This window comes from Crocodylus siamensis, chromosome 12 (assembly GCF_052110815.1).
Source record: "Crocodylus siamensis isolate JL-2025a chromosome 12, ASM5211081v1, whole genome shotgun sequence".
NCBI lineage: Eukaryota > Metazoa > Chordata > Crocodylia > Crocodylidae > Crocodylus > Crocodylus siamensis.
Window position 1 is genome coordinate 37,390,560 of NC_143406.1, and position 16,468 is coordinate 37,407,027.

At 45.0% G+C, this 16,468-nt stretch overlaps 1 protein-coding gene across 1 annotated transcript in view; it reads right to left on the reverse strand.

Annotated features, from left to right (window-relative positions):
* Positions 1 to 16,468, reverse strand: part of DNAH3 (dynein axonemal heavy chain 3) — a 128,787-nt gene that overhangs the window by 43,643 nt on the left and 68,676 nt on the right. The window contains exons 28-35 of the mRNA XM_090024694.1: positions 15,867 to 16,065; positions 12,825 to 12,933; positions 10,730 to 10,843; positions 9,909 to 10,085; positions 8,974 to 9,065; positions 5,365 to 5,584; positions 2,439 to 2,573; positions 435 to 546 (exon numbers count right to left, since the gene is read on the reverse strand). Coding sequence (XP_089880820.1) covers positions 435 to 546; positions 2,439 to 2,573; positions 5,365 to 5,584; positions 8,974 to 9,065; positions 9,909 to 10,085; positions 10,730 to 10,843; positions 12,825 to 12,933; positions 15,867 to 16,065 — 1,158 coding nt within the window. The remainder of the gene's footprint in view (positions 1 to 434; positions 547 to 2,438; positions 2,574 to 5,364; positions 5,585 to 8,973; positions 9,066 to 9,908; positions 10,086 to 10,729; positions 10,844 to 12,824; positions 12,934 to 15,866; positions 16,066 to 16,468) is intronic.

Consider the following 16,468-nt stretch of genomic DNA (forward strand, 5'->3'; position numbering starts at 1 on the left):
AGTTACTGTATGCAAAAGCACAAGGTAAAAAATAATGAACAGGGAAAAAGAGCAACAAACCTGTTCTTGCACTTGTAACAACCCAGAATCTTTCTTTGGGAGTGGGTCAATTGGGCAGAAAGTTGCAATTTTTGTTCCATCATTTTTCAGATAGATGCTATGCTTCAAGTAAATGATTTGATGAGACTACGCCTACCAGTTTTGCAAGACCATGAGGTATGAATATACTGCTTAATAAAACGTCTGACCAACTTTATTGGTTTCAGACAATGGTGGGTTTCTAATCCTATCCCTGGTTATCCAAACTCTCTTCTATTCTTCAGCCAGGTAAGAACAAAAATAACAACTGAGCTTACATTTGTTAAACAGCATCACTGGTCATAGAATTAATAGCTTTTTATGAGGGATCCTGGAGACAAGATTTCTATTTTTACCTGCATATAAATCACCAAGGGCTCCTGCTAGCACTTTAAAGGCACAGGTCTTTCCACCCATAGCATCACCAACAATCATGTATCCATGGCGCACCAGCATCATCTCATAAATCTGCATCAGTGACAAAAGGTTTATAAGTTAATTTAACTTATACAGAACAGAATGTAATATGAGTAAAACTACATGACTGTACTGCATTCTTGTACTATTGTGTAGGGACAACAGAATTGTCAATCCAGGCACATCCAGCTGCATCCTTGCTCTTAATCACACCCAGACAGACAGACCAGCAGCTATGTGGGAACAGCTGCATGCAAGAAGTGATATAACAGCATTTATCACTAAGTGGAGAGAAGCATGTAATAGTCTAGGGCAACTTTATCCAGATTGAAGTTGTTTACACCAAGGCAGGACTTTACATCATTTTTTCACTTCTATAAAGGGTGATTATATCCAGTCCACTTGTTTAGGTGTCCCATATCCAAGCTCTCAGTACATAAATGACACCGATTTAGGCTTTGTCTGCAATACAAACTAGCACTGAGTGAGCTTCTATTTATTCTTAAACTGCTTGGTTACCCTAGTACCATCCACTGTGAAGACATTCTCATCGCAATTTAAGAGTTGCCTTTTCCCATCTTTTAAATCAATTCCTAATCAGCTCAAGCTGTGCCCCAATAAGACTAGAGTAAACCCAAGGAAGAGCATCCACCCAGCCTTTTGCACCTGTTTAACTAACTCAGCTAAACCACGGAAAGTCTCATGTGGACAAGAACTGAGGTTTAGTCAGGTTCCACCAACCTGATACTTACCTATCCACCTGTCAGTTTTGCCACTTTCATACCACCCTGCTTTAGAGCGCTAAGTGTACAATGGTGTGACTCACTGGGCTGCATTGGTAGATGTGTTGCCAGTAGGTCAAGGGAAGTGATTATTCCCCTCTATTCAGCACTGGTGAGGCCACATCTGGAGAACTGTGTTCAGTTTTGGGCTCCCCACTACAGAAAGGATGTGGACACACTGGAGAGAGTCCAGTGGAGGGCAACAAAAATGGTGAGGGGGATGGGGGACACGACTTATGAGGAAAGACTGAGGGAACTGGGCTTATTTAGTCTAGAAGAGGAGACAGAGGGGGATTTAACAGCAGTCTTAAACTACCTGAAGGGGGGCTACAAAGAGGATGGAGCTAGACTGTTCTCAGTGGTGGCAGATGATAGAACAAGAAGCAATGGTCTCAAGTTGCAGCAAGAGAAGTTTAGGTTAGATATTAGGAAGAATTTTCTCTCAAGGAGGGTAGTAAAGCACTGGAACAGGTTATCCAGAAAGGTGGAAGAACCTCCGACCTTAGAGTTTTCAAAACTCGGCTAGACAAAGCTTTGGCTAGGATGATCTAGTTGGGGATGGTCCTGCTTTGAGCAAGGGGTTGGACTAGATGACCTCCTGAGGTCCCTTCCAACCCTAATGTTCTGTGATTCTATTAAACTAGGCAGAGTGAGTAAAAGACAATACCTCTGAGTGCTGGTAATAATACCATCTAGATCTCAAAACATTTTACATTAGAGGTCAACATCCTTATTAACATTTTAAAGATAGGGAAACTAAAGCAAAATTAGATTAACTGACTTGCCCAAGATCACTCAAAAGGTTAGACAGTCGTTTAAGTCCCAGTGCAGTGCTTTCTCCGATAGGCTATGCTGTCTCCCTTAGTAAGAGATAGAATCTCATTGTCTGGCCCAAGTTATATGGGTTAGACTAGACTGCAAAGTCTAGTACCCTTGCCACATGATCAGAAGCCTGACTAATTGCAATACTTACTGTTATCAAGATAGGTCTTTCCCTTCAGTGTTGTTACCTCCTGGGGTTTTTTTCCATTTTGTAAGGTCAAGCTTTCTGTAACACCCTGTTAGCTAACAATTTAGGCACAAATAAAGCACTGAGACATGTGCTTTAAAGATATATGTAAAAAATAATCTACTTTGAGATAGTAATACTTAAAAAAATACCTGAATAATTTTTCCAATAAACCAAGGAACTGGTTGAAGATTCATTTTTTTAATATTTTCATTCAGTGCCTGGACAAACAGCTCATAGTCTGATTTAGGAAGAACCACTCCAGGAAAGAGGTCAGATATGATACCCTGGTAAGAAAAAAAATAAACACAGAACTTCATTATAGAATAGCTTAATAAAAATGAATGGCTAGAGCATAAAGTAAGATAAAAAGAATACTGATCATACAGGAAATTCAACTTTAAGGGGGAATGTTTTCAGCTGGACTGAGAGCTAACTCAAGGGCAGGAATCCTGGTTTTCCGTTCCCCATGGAAAAACAGAGAAAACCATGGATTTCCCCTTTTCATCAGAGAAAATGTGGATTTCTCCTTTTAGCAGAGAAACCCACAGATTCCCTGCTTTTACAAACAGCTCTGCAGGCTGGTTGAGCTCCAGCCTGCAAGAGGTGTTTGCAAACAGGACAGGAAACTCAAAGTCCTGCCTGGAGAGGGAGGGGGAAGGGGAAGGGGGAGGATAACAGCAGGGCCTGAGGTTCTCAGTTAGCCACAGGTCTGCTCAGCTCAGCTTCACTCTTTGCTCCTGGAGCCTGAGGTAAGTGGGGCTTGCAGGGGGCTGGGGGGCCTTCTGGCAGGACTGGGGGGTTGTGGGCCATGGCTGGGGAAAGCCAGGAGCTGGGCCCACCCCCACCTGATCAGGCAGAGCAGTGGCAGAGCCAGTCCATGCTGCTTCTGCTGCAGTTACCTGTTGTTGGGGGCAGGGAGCTGCAGCCTTGGGTCCCTGGCCCCACAGCCCTGGCAGCTGGGGGCTCCCTCTGGCAGGGCCAGGGGGCAGGGGCTGTAGGTGGTGGCAAGAGTCACAAGTCGGGCAGGTGGCTGTCGTGGAGGCAATGAGGGGCACCAGCAGGGATGGGGGAGGGCTGCAGGGGGCTTTTAATTTTAACAATGGATTTTGGGGGGTTTAATCAGAGAATTTGCGATTTTTTGTCAGAGAATTTGTGATTTTTTTTAATAAGAGAAAACCAGGATCCCTGCTCATAGGCACAAACTGCAGTCACAAATTTGGACCCAAAGATAATTGAATGAGCAAATCTTAGTACTTGCCCCTATAAATGACTCATATATGTCCACAGTCAAATAGTGGAGAATGTAAGCTGTACAGCAGACATACATGGATTAGTGTCATACACAGACACAAATTGCATCTGCCGAAGTAGTTCAACACAGAAAATTTGGCCTTGAATTCACTGGAGGGGCAAGGGAAGAGATCAAATGATTTAATGGGAAGATATGGTTCTGTTCTTTCACAGCAGTGACTTTGTGGGTAGGTATCATGTGTATTCCAGATTTTAGGTGCTTATATTGAATACTGATGGTCCAGAGCTCAATATATTTGTTATCCTCCTCTCAAGAAGCAGCAAAGTAGGAGCAATTTCACTTTGCCTTAACAGGTCATTTTTATTGGTTTTGATTTAACTTGCTGACCTTGTTTACAACACCAAGCCAAGATATAAAATTTACAAAAAATAGTTTCCATTCAGAGGCATTGATGGAGTTTCTATATGAAGTGCCATTAACATGATACCTTGCAACATTTCACAAAGTAACTTAAAAGTTTCATAGTTTCTAGGGTCGGAAGAGACCTGAGCAGATCATCTAGTCTGACCCCTGCCATGGCAGGAAAGAGTACTGGGGTCAAACGACCCCAGCAAGATGTGCATCTAACCTCCTCTTAAACACCCCCAGGGTACGAGCCTGCACCACTTCTCTTGGAAGCTGGTTCCAGACCCTAGCCGCCCTGACCGTGAAGTAGCGCCTCCTGATATCTAACCTAAACCTACCCTCTGCCAGCTTGTGACCGTTATTTCTGGTCACTCCTGGCGGTGCTCGGGGGAACAGTGACTCCCCCAGTGCCTGCTGATCCCCCCTGACTAGTTTATAACAGGCCACAAGATCCCCCCTCAGCCTTCTCTTTTGGAGGCTGAACAGGTTCAGGTCCCGTAGCCTCTCCTCATAGGGCCTGCCCTGCTGTCCCCTGATCATGTGAGTGGTCTGGACCCTTTCCATGCTGTCGACATCCCTCGAAGTGTGGCGCCCAGAACTGGACACAGTACTCCAACTGCGGCCTGACCAGTGCCGCATAGAGGGGGAGGATCACCTTCTTGGACCTGCTCGAGATGCATCTGTGGATGCACGACAAGGTGCGGTTGGCCCTCCTACCTGCCTCTCCACACTGCCGGCCCATGTTCATCTTGGAGTCAATGATGACCCCCAGATCCTTTTCCACCTCCGTGCTAACAAGAGGGGAGTTCCCTAACCTGTAGGTATGGTGCCGGTTGTTCTTCCTGAGGTGCATCACCTTGCACTTGTGTGTGTTGAAACCCATCCTATTCTCGTCCGCCCACCCTTGTAACCTGTCTAGGTCTGATTGTAGCCTGTTGCATCCTTCCAGTGTGCCCACGTCCCCCCACATCTTAGTGTCATCAGCAAATTTGAACAGGGTGTTTTTTACCCCCTCGTCCAAATTACTGATGAAGATGTTGATCAGTGCGGGCCCGAGGACCCAGCCCTGGGGGACCCCACTGCCCACGTCCTTCCAGGTTGAGAAGGACCCATCCACTACCACCCTCTGGGTGTGGCCCTCCAGCCAGTTCGCAACCCATTTGACTGTGAAAAGTCATTGCTATAAGCCTGTTTTTAAAAATTAAATTAGGAGCCAAGTCATGCCCTCAGTTAGATTATTTCTCTGACTGTAGTATGATATTATCAATACAAATAAGGACAGAGTTTGGGCTGAATTGATTTAAATCAAGGTAATGGTCTGGCTTGGTTTATCATGGTCATCCATCTGTCTATCTATCTAAGCTCATAAAGCAGTAGTCAAAGCTATAGTGTTTAAATGAATCCACTTGATACCATACCTGAAACAGAGGCACATCCTGTGCCAAAAATTTAGCTAAGTTTACATCCAGCAAAGCACGAAGTAATAAGACACTTTCATTTTCTTCTGGGTACTTTAGTTTTAAGTTTCCAGCTGCTGTCAGGACAGATTTAACAGCACGCATTCCATAGTCATAGTGATGCTGAGATGACAGTTGCTCAGAGCAAAGACGGTAGGTGGCAACAATTTTTTGGGCAAGGCTGTGGATATTAAAATATCACATGTGAAATGCAAATATCATGGCCAATATGTAAATTATTTAGATGCCTCAAATCCAGATGCTCAAATGAATGGTACAATGCCAGTTCACACAAGATTACCTAAATACATATGCAATTCAAAGTAGTATAGTCAAGCCCATGAGATGCCATGGGCTGGCTAATTATTACTGTCAGTCAGCAGGACTAATTAGCCCCAACATTTCACGGACATGGCTACACTGCTTCTGGTCAGGAAGCAACATGTGCAGAGCAGCACAGTGTGTTTGAGGGTATAGGTATTAGGCACAATAAGTGTTCAGCCTAAACATATCCAGAAATACAAATGAAGCTTTGAGTTTTTGTAGCAAGGGGGTTTAGCCTGGAATCAGCTTAGGTTAGTAGAAGCAAGCTGTACTGGGAAGACTCAAGGAGCTGCAAAGATGGATCTTGGACTACAACAGAGCCTGACCGCAGAAAAAGAATGCCCTGGAAATGTAAGGAAACTGGGGCAGGGAAGTGGATGCTAGATTTATTATTTTTGCCTGGATTTCTGCATTTCTCATGCTCTTAATAGCAATGTCAGAACCCTTCTCAAATGCCTATCTGTATGCGTGTTGTATTAATTTGCTTACACCTAACTCATGCCCCTAAAGAGTTCATCTGTTATGCACATGGCTGGAGTTCTGGGAGCCAGTGGGTGTGACTACACAAGATGCTTTACTAGGCATTAAACTAATCTAATGCACAATACAGCATCACCATTTATATAGGTGATTCAATTACTGTGCATTAACTTAGTCGAATGTGTCATTTGTTAGTACCAATACATACAGGTACTAGAAAAACAGCAGACTGGGAAAAACTAGGAGTAATGGTCACAGTCTCGACACCCTAGTTGTGATATAGTTTTTCCTAATGCTGAGCCTGAAATGAGCCTGAAACGATCTTCCAGGAATTTGTGACCATTACTTCTGGTTTTCCCCAAGGGTGCCCTGGGGAACAGTTGTTCACTGAGCCCTAGATGTATGCTTCTGATGTAGTGGTAAGCTGCTACCAAGTCCCCTCTCAGCCTTCTTTCTCAGGCCGAAGAGTCCCAGGTCCCTCAGCCTTTCCTCATATGGCTTGCCTTGCAAGTCTCTGATCATACAAGTGGCCCTTCGCTGGACTCTCTCAAGCTTTACCACATCCTTGTTAAGGTGCAGAGCCCAGAACTGGATACAGTACTCCAGCTGCGATCTCACCAGTGCTGAGTAGAGCCGAGTAGAGCAGGAAAATCACTTCTTTGCAATGGTTCTCCTGGAGATGCATCAATTGATGCATGCCAGTGTATTGCTAGCCCTGCTGGCTACAGCATCACACTGCCAGCTCATGTTCATCCTGTGGTCAATTATTACCCTCAGGTCTTTGTGACAAGTGATGGGGATCTTCAGACCTGCTGCCTGATGAGAGGCAGCAGTTGCACAAGCACCCATGACACGAGTTTTGTCTGTGAGCAGCTAGGGGTGCAGGGCCCCAGAATCCCCCCGTACCAAACTCCTTGACAGCTGGCAGGCTTCACGGCCGCAGCAGGGCCTAGCAGCCAGGCCTGCAGTGGTTCCCCCGCCCCAAGACATACACAGTTGCACAAGCACCCATGACACGTTTTGCCTGCCTGTGGCCAGAGGTGCAGGGCGCCAAAACCCAGAATCCCTGCACCTATCTCCTTGACAGCTAGCAGGTTTTGTGGCCTCAGCAGGGGCTAGCAGGCCTGCAGCTTTCACCCTGCGAAGACTTAACGCAAACAGTGTCACCCATGTCACGAGTTTTGCTTGTCCGCAGCTTGAGGTGAAGTTTCCCCGAACTCCTGCACCTATCTCCTTGAAAACTTGGCAGGCTTCATGGCCTCAGGAGGGGCTAGCAAGCCTGCAGTTTTGACCCTGCTGTGGCTTAACACATGCATGTGACATGAGTTTTGCTTTCAAGATTTTGGGGTGCAGTTTCCCCAAACCCCCTATACCTATCTCCTTGAAACTTAGCAGGCTTTGTGGCCTCCACAGGGACTAGCACGCCTGCAGTTTTGACCCCACTTTGTCTTAACACATACATGTGACTCAAGTTTTGCTTTCAGGATTTTGGGGTGCAGTTTTTCTGAACCCCCTACACCTATCACCTTGAAACTTGGAAGGCTTTGTTGCCTCAGCAGGGGCTACCATCCCTGCAGTTTGGGGTATGTGGCTTAACACATACATGTGACATGAGTTTTTCTCTCAAGAATTTGGGGTGCAGTTTCTCAGAACCCCCTGCACATATCTTCTTGAAACATGGCACACTTTATGCCCTCAGAAGTGGCTACCATTCCCGCAAGCTTCATCTAAATCTGGCCAGAAATGACAAAGTTATAGCCTGTTTCGACTTTCCCCATTATATCCTATGGGTGAAACGTTGAAACGGCAAAACGTTTCGACAGAACAAAACAGAACAGCCATTTCGACTCAAAACAAAAGCTGAAACAAAACACTGTTCTGTCGAAACACTGGTCAAAATGGAACACTTCCATTTCACACAGCCTCAATGAAAATGCTGTTTCCCTATTTATATACCATTGCTGTACGTAAAACTTTATTTTCACTCCTATGCCAAGTACTACTGGACAGTCTGTGTACCACATACAGAAGTTTAAATAAGCCTTAAATAACATGTAGTCCTTGTGCTGGCTCTGTGCTCAGAAGTGCATCTCACTCATAGCAGCAAATGCTAGCAACAGACATTGCATCTGTCCCTGAACAAGCTATGCTGGTGTTTGTCCCAGAATAGGTAAATTGCAGGACTGGCATGTACAGCCTTCTAACAAACCCTTCTAAATAGTGTTCAGTGAGTGGCTGAATGCATTGCTGCTTCTCTGCCATTGATCCAATGATGCAATCCCAGGATAACCGTTCTGGTGCACTTCACATTGCCCCAGGACAAACTGCTAGCACTTTATATCCTGCAAACTTTTTAGGGTTTGTTTAGGGACAATGGATGTGGACGTCTGAACAATCACACTTTGCCCTGGGGAAAATAGTGTCTTCAAAGACAAAAGTGACATCTGTTCACAGCCAAAGATTTATAAGAGGTAACCTGCACTCGTCATGTGTTTTTGTTGTTGTACAAAGTATGATCAGAGTCATGCGGATTACAGTCATGTGGCTTGTGCTTTGCAGAAGTATCAGAATGGATTATCAAAAAATATACCTTAAATTAAGCATTTTCAAAGCAACTCAAGTGAATTTTGCTACCTGATTTTCACTGATATTAATACTTGCCTGGGAAAAGAGTTACAAAATTTAGTCCAAGGGATTTGTACAAACATCACCACCCACTCACAGTTGGGAAGCATTTTTGCAAGTGGAAATTCCAACCTGACTTACCTTCTAGAGTCCAAAAATCCCATTGAATAAAGTGAAATTTCACCAATCAAAGCATAATCTGGAACCATCATAGCAACTGTTCGGAACAATGCCTATGAGAAAAAATATAATTTAAAAAGGTAGACCAGACATTAAGGCAGTTACTTCTATTAGTTTATAGGCACAGTATTCATCTGTAAATTCAAAGTGTTTTGTCATTTGCTTTCCATACAAAACACTGGAGTCAGTTCGAAGATCACAAGACTGCAACATTGCTGCTGTTATGTATTATGATGGTGCTGTCAAGAGACTCTGGCTGCAATGGGGGGAACTTCCCATGGTAGCAGCCAAGTGCCATGTGACAGCTACAGCACTGGAGTCCCAGCAGCACCATGGGAAGTGCCTGATACCACAGGCACTTGGCTGTCACCACAGGAACAAGCCACAGTACTGCTGAGGCTTCAACACTGCAGGCCTTGGTCTTGCCCAGGTGCTTGGCTGCAACCAAAGGAAAATCCCCCCATTGCAGCCAGAGTCAGGGCAAAAGTCTTCAGGATGGTTGACCCAGCTCTGTGGGCCAGATCTGGCCTAGTGTCCATATGCTTGACACCTCCACTGTAAACCCTAATGTGAACTCTTCTTCCTATCAACAACAGAAGAACTAAGCACGAGAGAAGGGGTTCCTGTGTAAATTAGAAGAAATTCCACTAACGTTAACAGAGTTAAACCAGCATAATACTGGTAGAAGCAAGATCAGACTTGGATCTATTGTCCATATTTTCAGGGCAACACTAAACACATTATTATAACATAACAAATAGTGCATCAAAATAAGAACACTTTAATAGCACTGCATTGTTATGTTACATGGTTACTTTTCCGTTATCTTTACTATCTTAGAATACAAGCTGCAAATCCTGCTCCATTTTCACAAGAAATTAAAACACCAGATTAACCTTGAGATTATCAGGAAGCTCTGCCCGTCCTGCATACCCAGGATTCATAGTGATGAAGACAGCACAGGTTGGATTAAGGGACAATTCTGTGCCTTCAAAGATGAAAGTCTTCAATTTCCGAATAATAGCCTGTTGTATGCTGAGGATCTGTTGTGCCACGACAGACAAGACTTCAACCTGATGATAAGAAAGAAGATTTAAAAACCTCCAACTTTTCACACCTGTAGCCAATATAAAAGCAGAATTTATTGGGGAAAAAAGATTTTTTTATAGCTTAATGACTTTATGATTGCCTAAAGATAGAAATCAGCCTGTACCTGGACCCATCAGAATTAAATGATTTCAGAAAATTACTATGCTTGCTTTTAACCTTGGTAGGGAAACTAACTAAAATAGTCCACATAATCAAAACAAAGGTGACAGAACAAACTACAGTACACTAGAATACAGGTTATGGATGATATTTTCCAAAGTATCAACATTCTGCTTTCAAAGAAGTTGATTGTAGAACTCATATAGGATTCTATGAAAGAATAGTTAGGACAGTGCTCAATGCATTTAAAAATCCCATATAAGAGACATTAAAGTAAGAATAATTGAGAACAGTCCTTAAAATTAAAAACAAGGGATTCAAGTTTTCACAAAGAAATACATGTAAGATGTGCACATGCTATACAACAGGTGTGTGTTCAGTTTAATGCACGTAACCTGAGCCTAAATTGCAAACTATCCTAAAAACAGGAAACTACGTTCAAATCTAACTCTAAAGCTACGCTTTCAATTTGTAATTGCTGTTTTAACTAACTCAACTAAAAAGTTACCTCAATCCTGTTGAACTCATCAAAGCAGGCCCAAGCTCCAGACTGTGCCAGTCCCTTAAAGAACTTACCCATGGCTTTATAATCAAGACCATCAGAACAGTTAAAAACAACACACTGCAAGAAAGAAAGAAATACATGCACACGACACCATTTAGTGTTAAGGTAAAATTCATTACAGAATTCTTGGCTTGTGTAAACAGAGCTGGGTGACTACGGCCAAGATAACTGGTTAAGTAGGATGCCATACACCAGAGGCGGGCAAAATATGGCCCGCAAACCGGATCCAGCCCACCAGGTAATTTTATCCGGCCCATGGGCAGGTGCCTACCAATTCATTGTATCCAGCTTGGCCCTGCTGTACTTGCACGGAGGAGAGCCACACTCACGCCCACGACAACAGCCTGCACTGCACGCTCACCCACAGGAGGGCCCTGACCCCAGCCCCGCAGGTAGGGAAGCAGTGGTGGAGGGCAGGGGATGGTAGCAGTGGGTCAGGTGGAAGGGAAGGGAAGTGGCGGCAGTGAGAGGCAGGGCAAAAGTGGTGGCGGGCGAGGGCATGAAAATGGTGGTGGCAGGCAGGTGGGGAAAGTGGTAGTGGCAGTGGTAGGGGATGGAGGGGAAACGGCAGCAAGCAGGCAGGTGGGAGGGAAGGAAGCGGTGGCAGGTAGGAGTGCAGCTGGGCAGGAGCGTGGGGCCCACACTGGTGCCCAGGGGCTGTTGGGACCTCAGAGGAAGGAGTGTGGAGCCAGGCTGGCAGAGGTGCAGGGTCCAGCTGGCTCCATGAGGGGCCCACTAGGGCTCACATACAGTGCCTGTGTTCTCCACCTGAGCCATGCACCTCCAAGGGGAGTCCCACATGATGAAGCTGATGACCCAGCCCCACTCAGTGCCACGTGCAGGTCATGTGGAACAGCAGCGAGCTTCATGCTATGGAGCTGGTTCTGCCCCTCTTTCTGTCACCCCAGCTGAGCCCCATAACCTGCACTGCAGGCTTCATCATGCAGGACTCCCCACCAGTGGTACAGGGCATGGGCAGAAAACCTGGGAACTGCATATGAGCCCTGTGCAATGGAGCGAGCAGCTTGGCCACATCCAGTCCTGGGGCTCACCAGAACTACGCACCACAAGGAGGCTATGCCTGCTGCAGGGCATGAGTGCCCCGATGGCCCACTGCCTGCTGGTGCCACTGGCAGCAGGGGCTGTGCTCAATGGCAAGGGGGCATGTGTGAGGAGAGTGTGTGTTTGTAGGGGGGGCCCACACACACACACACCTCACCATACACATGCACCCATCTCTCCCACACACACCTCATACCCACTAGACACACCCTCCCCCTCCACACACCCCAGAACCCCCCATATATCCACATCCCCCACAAACCCCATACCCACACTTCCCTACAGGCAACCCCCTACAAATTCCACACACACCCACAGCTCCCCAGAAACCCCATACTGACCCACCCACACCACCACAAGCCCCACATACACCCACACCCTGCATACACACACACCCACACACACAGCCCCCCCACAAACCCCATACCCACCCACCCATACCCCCTCCACAATATAAAAAGGTAAGACTTCATTTTGAGCTATTATGCAATCACCTCTATATACACTATGCAAGCACACACAAATCAGAACAAAATTGTTTTTTTAAAATAAAATTAAAATACATTACAGTAGATGTTTGATTTTTAGTATATATTTTTTTTCTGGTTCCAAGATGCTCCCCACCCCCCAAAAAAGAAGCATTTCCAGGGGCAAGGGGAAGGACTTCTGGTGATAATGGTCAGGGGCTAGGGACAGGAGATCTGGCCCCAAGATGGCAACCAGGCGACAGGGCACCTGTCAAGGGGTGGAGCTACCCTTGTGGCCCTCAACAGCTCATCAAAACTTATTAAGGGGCCCTCCAGCTGAAATAACTGCCCACCCCTGCCACACATACACACACTAAATGCAGTATTTCCTTTAGCAATCTCAGTGGAAGGGCAAATTGAACAAATGCCAGTTTGAGAAAGGAACTTCCAAGAATATTTGCATCTCTGAGTACAAACAATGTAACGCAACATTTAACTTGTTTTAGTACCTGTTTAGCTAGTGCTTTTGCAAGATCTTTTGTTGTCTCTGTTTTGCCAGTCCCTGCAGGTCCTTCTGGAGCACCACCAAGATTCAATTTCAAAGCACCCATTAATGTTCTACAGAAGGAAATAAAAACAACAAACACAGAATCATCAAAACACAAAAAGAATATACAATTACAGACAGTCATTAGTAGTTCTTAAAACTGTTGGCTAGATTTTCAGCCAATATAAATTAATACTGCTTCATAGACTTCACAGACACTTGCTGATGATTTGCCTCTCCATTATTACCAGGAGACCTTTTATTTGACTAGCTTGCCATCCACACCTATCTTCAGCATTGACTTATGGGGCCAGAAGATATTAAAAATATATCAAATACATCAAAAATAAAGATTCAAATCCAGACCTAAGTGAACCTTTTACAACATAATTTACTCCTTAAGCAGATGACACCAATATGTGAGGCAAGACAGTTGGTAAAAGCCAAACGTTTTAACCTCAAGTGGCACCCACAATGTCAGGTATGGGAACCTGACATCTGAAACCAAATTTAGCTCGATAAATAAACAACACTCTGACTCTACGTCTCAAGCAAGTTTTGGTGATGCAGTCGAACCCCACTTTAGTTCTTGCTCCACTCAAACTCCAAAATAAATTGCTCACCAGTAACAGATGCATTTCTGTTCAGGCAGAACTCAGAGAGTCAGGTGATTTCATGGTTCGTTATTATCTACTTGATCTCCGCTAATCCCTTCACTTAGTATGCGTTAACAACCCTTGTTCTTTCATTAATCAAGCTACCCTTTCTGTTACAATTATCCTGTTTGTTATCTACTCCTGGTAATGTGCTCTGCTCACTGGCAGCATGTCCAATAAACTTGTGCCCTATGGACCTGTACTGGGTGGTTTTGTTCCTAGGGGATTCAAACCCAAAACAAATGAGATAGGGAGAGGAAGGGCAGGGCTGAAGGCAGGTTGAGCTGTGTGGTAAGACAGCAGTCAAAGGCAGGAGGGAACTGCAAAGGTGAAGTGAAAAGGTAAGTTACTGTAGTGATGCTTTCCTGGATTATTCGTTGCAGCAGATGACAAAGGCTGAACCAGTGGCACAACCAAGGCAGAACAGGGTGCAAGTGGATCCAGAGGGGTTGGTCACTCTGGGTAGGGGTGCTATAAGTGGCTGGAACAAATGCTTTAGCCTTAAATGTGTGGGTCGAAGACGCTCATCCGCAGGAACTTGTTTTCCCCCAAGAACCAAAACTGCCCCTCACCCGCACTGTTTGGTCCTCCCAGGATTCCTTCCCCCTCCCCCTAGCAAGGCATTCACTATGGGGTCTGGGCAAGGGAAGAGGTTGGGGTGTTATGAGTATGTGAGGGGCACATGGGGTTTTCATCTGAGCAGAGTGGTGAGAATCATGGGGGTGAATGGGATGTAAGGCCAGTTGGGAACAAGAGTAATTGTAGGTGAGAAGGTCCCACAGGCTGAGAGGCTGCAGTGAAGTCTTGGTGCTCAGAGGGGGCCAGGGGAATGATGACAGACCACAAGACTGGGGTATGATGGGGATGGGTCTGTGCAGTGAGGTCATGGAGGCAGGGTACAACTCTGCGAGGCATGAGGGTGATGGGTAGGATCTGATAGGGCTTGGGGCATGATGGGGTGGGACAGGACATGGAGGATATGTGGGATAACAGGGAACAGAGTAGAGCCAGGGAGCATTTGAAGTGGAAGGTACAATGCAGAAAACGGCAGTGAGAGGCACTTTGGGGCCCTAGTAGAGTATCTGAGGGTGCAGGGAGAAATTTTGTCTGAAAGTTGGCAATCAGGCCCTCACAAGCCCATTTATATTTGTTTGTGCTTGAATGCTAAACTGAATAAAGCCCTATGCAGCTAGCAAATTAGTAAAGCTTCTTGGTGCTTTTTAATTGGGGAAAAATGTGTGTTGTATTATGAGACAATACATCAGAGCATCTGCACCACCCTCTTACAAAATTCTAGATCTGCCTATGCTACTACTTGATAAAGAAAGTCAACACTGGAAATGCTTAAAAAGGTTGTAGATTGTTCCTCTTTGTTCCCTTTCTATGGCTCAATGGTTTCCCTACTAAAAGCTTGCTCCCCGTGAAAGAGTTCTGAATCCAGAAAGAGCCCTTGGTGCCTTGACTACGCAGGAAAAAATTATGTTGCAGAAAGTATTTTTAAATAATGCTGAACAAGGTCTGTCCTGCACTACAGATGCAATTAAAATATGTTTGGCACCAATCCAGATGCACCCACTCAGCGATGGATAACTTCCCTACAGTTAACACTGCCTGAGTAATGACCACAGCCAGATTTAGAGCCAATATATCAGCTGCATGGCTCTATGCTACACTGCTGCAAAGGCCAATTTACAGTTCAAGGAGAAGTGTTCACATTTACAGAAAATGGAAGAACTTGAGCATAACACAGAGGTGACCATGAGTTCATGACTCCAAAGCTCCTAAAGCAAAATCTTTACATCCTCACTATAAAATTTGTCTGGAGGAGTTCTAGGGAAAGCTCTTTAAGAGACAGACCTAACAACTAACTGCTGCAATTATATGCTACTCCAAGGCAAGCTTCAAGGGCAATAACCAAACCCTCATGGGGGATGAAGTATTTTCATTTCAGCCTCTTTCAAACAAGTAGTGGAATTAGAAGCTAACTGTGGTCACAAATCTGTGAATAACTCTATAATTGCCTCATTTATTTTACAGTCAGACATGCCCTACCTATATATTTTATTCCAAAGAAATTAATTGACTGGTTCAGCTACACAAGTCCTCAACAGTTCTATTACTACAAGCTGCCATTTTTTTAGAAGACAAAAATTACTCTGCAGGCCTTGGAATCCGCATACTGTAACTATTTTACCACGTTTGGGTAATAGTATATATATAATGTTCCTATAAAACACAGGAGAAAATGAAACTTTTGATGTTCTTTTCATTAGCAACTGTTACAATATATGGAAAATACATGCCAGTTAGAAAGTAAATACTTTATTTATAGACAATACAAATTTTACCTATAGCATCGATCAGTCAGCGGAGTTATAACCAAGCGAAGAGAATTGCCTAGATATTCATAGCCATATCCAGCTTCTGTTGTAATCATTCGTACCACTACTTCTCCCTCCTCCCAGTAGTATCTCAGCTGAGAAATCCACTGGAAATCATTCAGATCTGTGACCTTGTCCTCAGCCAATTTTGCAACCACATCACGAGCTGCAAAAAGATAGCTCATATAGTAAAAACTTACACACAGAAAATGAACATTTATAGCAACTGATTTGTTCTCATTTTGGAAAGGAAGCTGCATCATTTTTGCTTAGTAATTAGTAGGGATCCTGATTTTCCATTTTCCATGGAAGAAGAGAAAGCCACAGATTGCCCATTTTTATCAGAGAAACCCATGTATTTCCTAGGGCAGTGAGGAGGCAGGGTGGGAATGCACCCCCCAACTGAGGTCCGCCCAGTGGTGGGGGGGAGCACCCACCATAGAAGCTTTTCACACACACCCCCGCTCAAGCTGGGCTGGGATCCCCCCAACCCCACCCCTTTACCAGCCATCACCTCTGAGAGGAGCAGGGGGTGGGATGGACCCCCACCTCTCCTCAGCCATGTGGGT